Source organism: Xyrauchen texanus, chromosome 6, assembly GCF_025860055.1.
Source record: "Xyrauchen texanus isolate HMW12.3.18 chromosome 6, RBS_HiC_50CHRs, whole genome shotgun sequence".
NCBI classification, from domain to species: Eukaryota; Metazoa; Chordata; class Actinopteri; order Cypriniformes; family Catostomidae; genus Xyrauchen; species Xyrauchen texanus.
In genome coordinates, this window is record NC_068281.1 from 28,401,683 (window position 1) to 28,412,494 (window position 10,812).

The window sequence follows — 10,812 nt, forward strand, 5'->3', positions numbered from 1 at the left end:
GACTGACTTCATGTCACCATCTGGCTCACACTACACACAAAAATGATCTTTTGCCACCACCTGCTGGCTAACATATGTAATGTGAAAAACAAAAAAACAAACAGTAACTCTTTAACACATCTGCACTGCTCTTACACTTTAGTTTAGAATGGCAGGAACACAAGTGGATTGATACACACAGTAAAGTGTCAGGGTGCTGATAGTGTCAGACCATCAGTGCTCATGGAACATCTCTCATCCAATCAAATTCAAGGACCGAACTAACTGTTGTATATATCAATATATGATTAATCTAATTAACTGTCCATTAACAAAGAACATGCCTTGTCAGGAGAACAGAAGTGGTTCAATGTTCCTGTTTTAAATGCTTGACTCAAGGACTGTAACAACACTGACTACTCTTTAATTTAACTAACCACTTGCCATCTGTTGATTTCACAACCACTCCAGTCCACAGTATGATTCATTCTAACAGACACAGATGTTATAGTCGTTTTTAAACCGCCACAATAATACACACACACACACACACCTGTTCAGTACCTTTAATGAGCATCGTTTATATTAGACATTTAACCAAATGAAATAACTTGCTGACAGTTTAACGTCGCTGTGATGTTGTTACTGAGGTAAGATACGTGCAGTTATCGCTGTTAGCGAAGAATTCTGACACCAACAAATCAAACAACACTCTGTCACCAGACCCTCAAATATATCTGAAGCATCAACTCCAACAGTGTGTTGAGTTATTTGCTGCAATCAGTTCTCATTTCGTCCCATTTCAAAAGCTCCAATCAAAGGCCTGCAAAATGTCAGAATGTGTTCACGTTATCAGAGACTGCTGCTTTATGACTTTAAAATCTGCATAAAGAGAACTTGGGAAGAATATTAAAGGACAGGTTTTAGTAAAAACCTTTTTAAACATTTTAGGGATTAGGACCTAAAATAGTCTGCTGGACTTTTAAAATGTAGAAGAACAGACATGATTTTTAAACAACACTCTGTGCAAAACTGCGCTGGGAAGTACACATCGGGGACATCCACACTGAGCCAGATTTACAGATCGCTATCAACTGACATGAGATGGAGTATTAAATGTAGCAGAAATAACACTCACTGGCTGATGGACGCCATACTGTTCGACAGTATGTTTCTCCACGGCAGTGATTGTGCGCTGCAAACAATAGATGCACTCTACCCCTCTTTATGGGTTTTAAAGTCATGTGTACATGGCAGAGATGGAGTGCTGCAAGTCCCAAACTTAACATAACAGTTCAAATCAACAACCATGTCAAATGTAGGCTACAACAAAATGCAAAACACACACACAGGTTGTTTCACTATAAGTGAGGACATCTCATAGACTTCCAATGATTTCATAGTAGGCTAATTATATATTCTATCCCCTCACCCTAAACCTAACCCTCACAGCAACCTGTGCACATCAGTATATTTAAAGCTGTTTGTTGGTACGGCTATTCTTATGAGGATTCTCCATAAACATAATGATTTTTATACCATACAAACTATAGATTCTATCCTCTAACCCTATCCCTAAACCTAACCCTCACAAAAAGATTTCTGCATTTTTACATTTTCAAAAAACACTGTTTAGTATATTTTTTTTAGGCTATTTAAATTACGGGGACACTAGAAATGTCCTCATAAACCACATTTATAGCATAATACCCTTGTATTTACCTGTTTTTAACCTAAACAAATGTCCTCGTATAGGCTACCACTTAATCCAATCCACACACACACACAATAGAATATATATAACAAAAAAAAATATATATATGTATAAATATAACACATTTTTAACAAAAACTAGAATCGAACTAAATAGAACAGAGCAATAAATTAGAATGACTTAACTGAAACAGAACATTATATATGTGGTTTTCGTGAATGTAACTATGGAAAATACATGTGATTTGCTGTCTCATCCCCAAACAAATTCTCACATTTCTTTATAATTATGTTGTTTACTAATGAGGCTATCAAATCTCCAATAATAATAATGCTCTATTTGACAATTATGTACCATTTGATCTTAAGTGCTGAATTATGCATATGTGTCATATGAAGCTATGAGTTAAATTTCAGGTGCAGTGCTCTCAAAAACCAAAGGTTGGGTGCTCTGTTAAGTGTGCCACCTCTCTTGAGATCATCTGCTCCCTTCTAATGACCCTCAAGAGCACAGTGAAAACAAATGCACTGATAAACAAGTACATTGTATAAAGACGTTACACTTTCAACTGTATGTGTAAAAAAAATATGTGTTAAAAGGCAACCTTGCAAAAAGTGTTGTGGTGTAAAATCATGTCCATCAGCACAGAAAAAAGTGTGGCAGTGTAAAAGATCATGTGCATCAGCACAGAAAATGAATATGCATGCAATAAACAACAGATCACCAGCATACGTTAGCAAATTAATGTATTTTATGAGAAACAATCGACCACAGAATTGTTAGTGGAGGGAAAATGACAGAAGAGGAAGAAAAGGCATGATGCAACACCAATGTTCCTCTTACAAACTAGCTGAAACCTGCAGAAACCATCTATGGTGAGCTGATTTTGCTTTTAATGCATCCAGTGTTACTTGTTGTAATTGTTTTTGTACTAGTAATATTTCAATTAAAGAGCTCTACAATACATTTTCTACTAGTAATAATTCCAATTATAGAGCTCTATAATGGATTTTTCACTAGTAAGAATTCCGATTACAGAGCTCTCTATTGGCAATTCTACTAGTACGAATGCAATTGCAGAGCTCTACAATTGAAGTATAGAGCTCTGTAATGTCTTTTCACTAGTAAAAACTCCAATTAAAGAGATCTACAATACATTTTACTACTGCTACACATACTAGAAAGAATAATAATTACAGAGGTCTGCAATGACATTGTTACTAGTAATAATGCAATCGCAGCGCTATACAATTTAATTACAGAGATCTGCAATTAAATTCTTACTAGAAAAATTGGATTACAGAGCTCTCTCGTTCAATTTTCACTTGTAAGAATTTCAGTTACAGAGCTCTACAATTGCATTCCTACTAGTAAAAACTTGTATTCTTTAGATGCTAAAAAAGGCTATGTGTGACATGGTAAGATATTAGAATGAACATTTTTACAAGCTTATTTAACAAACATATTGATTGCATTCACAGAGTGTCAAAATTCTTAAGAATATTGAGCTAAAAATACAAATATGCTTTGTTATTGAAGGATAATATATAATCATTATATTAATTCACCTCTGTATACTCTTGAAAAAAGTTCAAAGACATTTTCACATGTCAGAAACTCATATAGTCCACTAGTGTGGTCTGTGGCATCTACAGTTCGACAGAAACTTGTGGATTTTGTCCCTAAAATGATAAAAAATTCTATTAGTATTTTTTTTTTTATAAAAATGTTTTGAATGTTAATGTGTAGATTGTGTAAAAGTTTGCAAAGAGTACAGAGATGTACATGCAAAACAGTAGAAAGACAAGTAGTTTTAATTATTTTTTTAACGAATCATTAAGGTGATAGTACATTTTTCTTCTTTTGGATAGCTCAGCAAGTATTGACATTGACTACCACCACTGGAGTCAGGAGTTCGAATCCAGGGTGTGACTGCAGCCAGGTCTCCTAAGCAACCAAATTGGACCAGTTGCTAGGGAGGGTACATGAGTCACATGGGGAAACCTCCTTGTTGTCTCGATAAGTGTTTCTCTCTCTCAATGGAGAGTGTGGTAAGTTGTGCTTGGATCACGGAGAGTAGCATGAGCCTCCACATACTGTGAGTCTCTGTGGTGTCATGCACAACGAGCCATGTGATAAGATGCACATATTGACTGTCTCAGAAGCAGAGGCAACTGAGACTTGTCCTCTGCCACCCGGACTGAGGAAAGTAACCGCGCCACCATGAGGACACTAAGTGATGGGAATTGGGCATTCCAAACTGGAGGGAATAAAATAATGCAATTGAAGAGCTCATTACTTGCAATTCTTTCAAGTAAGAATGTAATGGCAGAGCTCTGCAATTCAATTATAGAGCTCTACAATTACATCATTACTAGTATGAATGCAGTTATGAAGAGTAACGCTGGGAACATTAAAAGATAATTTGGCCTTCCATAAACATCCGGGGTTTTCTACATTTCCTGCGTCCTGATTCAGCCAAACAATGATGCTCTAGAAGAGGCATTTATGCATTGCTGTCCTAGTTTCCTCAAAATGTAACGGGAAGAAGAGAGAGAGAGAGAGAGCGATGATTTAATTTCGGTTATTATTAAAGGTTATTATCACCTTTATTCGGGGTGTCGCTTAGTGGGCGCTGCTTTGTGCTTTAAGACTCTTTTTATGACCGTTCATCTTTAACCTTTGGATGTACGCTGAGTTTATTACGCTACACCGTCATTCGTCCAATGAAATGCGCGGTTGACGAGCAGATCAACTCCGTCATTGTCGGGAGAACTACAAGTCAGAGCAGGTAGAAAACGGAATTACACACTTCAAACCTCTCGCAGACTTTAAACCGGGCAGTGGCATTTATAACGTTGCCATGAAGATAATGTGCTGAAAGAGGTTTATTTGTTGCGGATTATATAAATATATTTGACTCTCGTAGTGCGTTCCCCCCTCAGCGATAACTTTTGACAAATACCGTCTGCAACAAAATGGCAATCGAGATAAAATCAACACGCTCTCTTCTATCCGAGTGAAAAACGTCCGCAGAAACAGTAAGTAGCCTAGTACGTTTAATGTATTCTTCTGGATTTTATGGAGATTTATTTTTTGCGCAGAATACCCGTCAGTTCCTTGAAGTATATTATGCCCAGGGGTTGTTGTGTGGCGCGCTTATCTGTGCTCATATCTACCTATGCTAAACTAAACGTAATGATACTAAATTACAGGAACGAGAATTAATTCTATTTTAAGACCATGTATCATTAGCCTACTTAAAATACACCACTTTAGAACAGCCTGGAAACATTTTCCTTGTTTCCTAAATAAGTCAGAGTGTCATGGCCTTCTTTACTTGTGTATCTCTTTAAACCCAGAAATAGTTAACGCGAATGAACCTAATGATTTACAGCTGTGTTTTGAGAAGCTATTTCACACGCACTATTCGGGGAAATAGCAGCCATGAAATTAGAAAGTTTCAAGACTAGTTTAGGCTTTTAATACCACCCACATGTTTTTTTTAGCCTAAACGTATTTGATTTGAATAGACATGTAGCACGTGGTCTCTTATTCAACACGAACATGCAAGACTTCTACACGCTCACAAGGGCTTGCCATACACTCACGACCTTTCATGTTGTTACTCGAAGCCACATGTAGTCTGCAAGTATTTGTAGTGTCTTGCGCAGTCGGTCACGTCACGATTGTGGAACTTTCACGCAAATCAGTTGTTTATTTTCTCAATATGCTTTCTTTGCGGTGGGTAAATTATTTAAATTTGTAAATAGATGAAACATCTCAGAAACAAACTCCGAATAATTTTATTCAAACATCCACTTACGTAAAGGAATATTCTGGGTTAAAAAAAAAAAAAAGAAAAGAAAAAAAGCAATCATCTGAGTTACACTGAGGCACTTACAATGGAAGTGAATAAAGCCAATCCATACACATTAAAATACTCACTATTTCAAAAGTGTAGCTACAAGATGTAAACAATATTTGTGTTAATATAATTTTAGTGTGATAAAATCACTTACTAATCTTTTCTGTGCAATGATATATACATTTCTTTATTTGTATGTCACTATATGTATGTAAGTTTACATGTATATTTTTGTATGTATGTATAGGCCTATACGTTGCATTAATTTGCACTGGAAGCTTCTGTCACCATGACAAATTCCTTGTGTGTGTGTGTGTGTGTGTGTGTGTGTGTGTGTGTGTGTAAGCATACTTGGCAATAAAGCTCATTCTGATTCTAATTTTACAATTTTGTTGCCATGACAATGTAACCCCGAAAACCTTGTAATCTTGCAAAAAATAAGATTTAAACAACTTTACAGCTGAAACAATACACAAGTTTTAAAGAAGAATGAGGGCAATGCTTTTTTTAAATTATAAGCTTCACATTTCTGCCTTCAAACTCTCAAAAATTGTGTCCATTCACTTCCGTTGTTTGAGTCTCACTGCAAACTTGATTTTTGCTTTTTTTAAGAAAAGGAGGGATACATTTAAATCATTTTTGTGGTAATCAACATTATACCACAAATGCAGTCGATTGAGCTTAACTTGTATTGAACCCATAAAATTCCTTTAATATGTAATGACTTCACTGCTTCTTTCTTGCAGAGATGTTTAGTCTCACTGAAGTCGCCTCCCTTAATGACATCCAGCCAACCTACCGCATTCTGAAACCATGGTGGGATGTATTCATGGATTATATTGGCATAATAATGTTGATGTTAGCCATATTTTCTGGGACTATGCAGTTAACCAAAGACCAAGTGGCATGCCTTCCCATTCTTGAGGAAAGGGTGCAATCACAGAGCGCAAGGAACACAACAAAAAATCCACTTGAAAGTTACACACCGGTTCTGAGCACGTCACCCCTAACAACTAAAGATCTTTCTGGCAACGTTGTACATGAAATTCATAACACCCAATCTCAACCTGGGCCCAAAGGACGTAAAACAAACCTAGATTATCAGCAGTATGTTTTTGTCAACCAAATGTGCTACCATGATGCCTTACCGTGGTATAACAAATACTTCCCTTACCTTGCACTCATACACACCATAGTGTTGATGGTAAGCAGCAATTTTTGGTTCAAGTACCCAAAGACCAGCTCAAAGATTGAACACTTTGTTTCCATTTTGGGTCGGTGTTTTGAATCACCATGGACAACAAAAGCATTGTCTGAAACAGCTTGTGAAGATTCTGAGGGAAACAAGCAGAGGTTCACCGGCAGTGTAGTTTTCCAGAAGCACGTATCGTCAGTGGATTGCAACAATCAGTCTTCTCCTTTGATTGAAACTCCTACGGTGCAGTTTCCTACTGAAAAGCTCATCGCAGAAGCCCCCAGCTTGACCATCTTGGACAAAAAAGATGGAGAACAGGCCAAGGCTCTTTTCGAGAAAGTGCGAAAATTTCGAACTCATGTAGAAGATAGTGCCTTCATCTACAAACTGTACGTGGCTCAGACAGTGATAAAAGCTTTGAAGATCGTTTTGATATTGAGCTATACATCAACATTTGCCGCCAGGATAAATTTTGGTCATATATGCAAACCTAAAATCGAACATTTGACTGGGTATGATCAATTCTATTGCACACACAACATGGCCTTCATGTTGAGGAAACTCCTCTTCAGTTTCATGGCTATGATATGTCTCTATGGACTGATATGTTTGTATACACTCTACTGGCTTTTCAGGAGACCTCTTAAAGAATACTCTTTTGAGAAAGTCAGAGAGGAAAGTAGCTTTAGTGATATTCCTGATGTAAAGAATGACTTTGCATTTCTTCTGCATATGGTAGACCAATATGACCAGCTGTACTCCAAACGCTTTGGTGTATTTCTCTCTGAGGTTAGTGAGAACAAACTACGAGAAATTAGCCTAAACCATGAGTGGACATTTGAAAAATTGCGTCAGCATGTAACATGCAATGCTCAAGACAAGCAAGAGCTTCACCTCTTCATGCTTTCAGGACTTCCTAATGCCGTGTTTGATCTCACTGACTTGGAAATCCTCAAGTTAGAGCTGATTCCTGAGATGAGGATTTCAGCTAAAGTTTCTCAAATGACAAATCTTCAGGAATTGCATCTGTATCACTGCCCTGCTAAAGTTGAACAAACAGCGTTCAATTTTCTCCGTGACCATTTGCGATGCCTTCACGTGAAGTTTACTGATGTTGGAGAAATTCCACCTTGGATTTACATGTTGAGGAGCCTCAGGGAACTGAACTTGCTTGGTAACTTAAATTCTGAACACAACAAGATGATTGGTTTGGAGTCACTAAGAGATCTGAGACATTTAAAGTCATTGTACCTCAAAAGCAATCTCAACAAAATACCCACAAATCTCACAGAACTGTCACCACATCTCATCAAACTGGTGATACATAATGATGGAACTAAGTTATTGGTACTAAACAGTCTCAAGAAGATGACAAGCCTGGTTGATTTGGATCTCCACAACTGTGAGTTGGAGAGGATTCCCCATGCCATTTTTAGCTTGATTAACTTGCAAGAACTGGATTTGAAAACAAACCATATCAGAACCATTGAGGAGATCATTAGCTTTCAGCACCTAAAGAGATTGTCCTGCCTGAAATTGTGGCACAACAAAATCATTGCTATTCCACCATCTATAGGTCTAGTGAAGAGTCTAGAGTCACTGATTATCTGTCACAACAAACTGGAGACCCTTCCTCCAGCTCTGTTTCATCTTCCCAAACTGAGGCACCTGGACCTCAGCCAAAATTCAATCTCTAGTATACCAGTTGAGGTAGGACACCTGCAGAACCTTCAACATTTTGCTATCACAGGGAACAAGGTAGAGTTTCTTCCCAATCAATTATTTAAATGTACCAAACTGAAAGTGTTATGTGTGGGTAATAACAGCATCCCCAACATCCCAGAGTCAATTGGGCAACTGATACAACTGTCACAGCTTGAGCTAAAAGGAAACTGTTTAGACTGCCTTCCATTGCAACTTGGCCAGTGTCGCCTTCTTCGCAAGAATCTCCTCTTTGTGGAGGATCATCTTTTTGACACACTGCCTATTGAGGTAAAGGAAAGTATCAGTAGAGACTAATGTGTCATTAACTAGTGGTTAATACGTGGGCCTCAAAGACAGAAAACAAAAACACATGTGGCACAATAGTATGGAGGAACATTGCACAAAACATGTTTGTGCTTACATCTGTACAGTTTGCTTCTGTTAGCCTAATACAGACTATGCTTAAATTGACACTGTTTTGCAATGTTTGTAACAAGCTTAGGCAATGCATTCATTTAGTTACAGACAAGTTAGTTGGTTTAGTTGCCTGATATAAATCACTTGCCCTGTAAATATTTGTATTGTTTACATTAATTTGCATTATTACTTTTAGTATATAAGAACAGTGGATATTTTGGCTATTGACCAAAGTGAATTCCTAAAAATAGGATGAGCATCTGTACACATGCACATACATTTCAGTTTAACCCTTGTGCATCAATAAAAAATGTTACTCAGAGGTCCTTCGAGGACAAAAATGTCAAAACTGCCATAAAAATATATATTAACATCAGTCCTGATCATAACTATCAAATATTCATTCAGGAATTAACCTTTAAATGCTTGTTTACATAATGCCACTGTTGTTTTTTACACATACAAAACACAATACACCCACACAATTTTAGCTGCATAATTTATTCAATTGGCCTGCATTGCACTATAATACAGCTAACAGAAAATAGGGGGGGGGAGCATGTATTTGCTTCATAGGCTAAACATAAAAAAAAAATGACACCAATATATTTTAAAGCCATGGCTCCGGAATGATAGCATTTCACAGATTTTATGCTTTAATGGCACTGGGATCAAATATTGCAGTTTTTATATATTTTTTTAATATTTTTTGTCTGAAGGTCCTGAGTGTAACTATTTTGTGTATTTTAGAAACTGAGGTTGAAATATATAAATTCCCCCCAAAAATGCACACCTTTGGCTAAAACCTAAGGTCGCACAAGGGTTAAAACTAAGTTACCAAAGGCCTGTATGCAACATATTATTTTTCTTTTTTTGCCCTTATTTTTTTAAAGGTTGCTTTTGATTGCATATTGTAAAGCAAATAATAAATTAAAATATGTTTGTATGTATTATGTGTTTTTGCCTTTCCCATAATTATTTATAGAAGTGGTGCTTCTCAACCTTTAATACACCCCAAAAGACATGATCTAGCATGACAAAAGACATGAAGAAAGTTTAACTTTTCTGGCAACAATATTATTGTGACATGCTGTTGACGATATTGTATATTGTTTCCTTTAAGAGCGAATCATGTTGTGTCTTTAACACTGCCAATTGTGCGCGGCTGATAAGGGGCATATCAAGAATTACAGAGTGCCAAAATTGAGGATGCACATCCTGCACATCTCTAGATTGAAACACAGTGACTTTTTAAAGCTGCTGGGGGTTCACTGGTTCTCCTATGCATTATCATTATGTTTGTATCTTAGACTTCATGCCTTAAAGAGCATCTTAAAAGCCTTTAAAAATGCACTCCCGTATAAGTAATGCATTTATATATAAACATGTATTTTTTTCTATTTTCATTGTTATTGTCATAATGTCATATATATGGACTAGGCACAGATACATATTACAATATTTATATATATATTTTTTAAATAGATGAAAAATTTATCTGCAATGCACTTAAACACAAAGGGCTTACCTTTGACATTTGCAAAGAATAGTACTTACCAGCAAAAAAATTAATAAAAATGAATTTGAGATACAAGACTTCTGTTTTATATTCTACGGTGCCTTTGGATCTTGGCTTGGCAGTCGTATGTGTACTGTCATTTCCTTTGGTAGATATAGGACTTTTCCTTAAGCTACATCATACAGATCTGTTTGAACTTGTCTTTCTTTTTAAACCATAGTTGGTTTAGAGAATATTTGCCCATCCCCTTACATTTTGTTGTTGTTGTTTTTGGCCCAAGACATTTTCAATATCTAGCCCGGGATGAATTTAACAAAGTGCAATCTTATGGGCTGCCACATTAAAAGATACCAAGCCCTACTGTACAAGATATTGTACTGCTAATGTTTGTGTAACAGCTAAATTGATTCACTAAA

General features: G+C 36.6%; 1 protein-coding gene across 4 annotated transcripts; it reads left to right on the forward strand.

Moving 5' to 3' along the window:
* The first annotated feature begins 4,188 nt into the window (after window positions 1-4,188).
* LOC127644949 (volume-regulated anion channel subunit LRRC8D-like) lies at window positions 4,189-10,463 on the forward strand. Of its 4 annotated transcripts, none has more exons than XM_052128405.1 (2): window positions 4,189-4,289; window positions 6,308-10,463. In XM_052128405.1, the coding sequence occupies exon 2, from the start codon at window positions 6,310-6,312 to the stop codon at window positions 8,773-8,775; it is 2,466 nt and encodes an 821-aa protein (XP_051984365.1). In that variant the 5' UTR covers window positions 4,189-4,289; window positions 6,308-6,309; the 3' UTR covers window positions 8,776-10,463. The 4 variants fall into 4 exon arrangements, with proteins under 4 accessions (XP_051984365.1, XP_051984364.1, XP_051984366.1 ...); XM_052128404.1 differs by lacking the exon at window positions 4,189-4,289 and adding an exon at window positions 4,304-4,734; XM_052128406.1 differs by lacking the exon at window positions 4,189-4,289 and adding an exon at window positions 4,304-4,484.
* The last annotated feature ends 349 nt before the right edge of the window (window positions 10,464-10,812 follow it).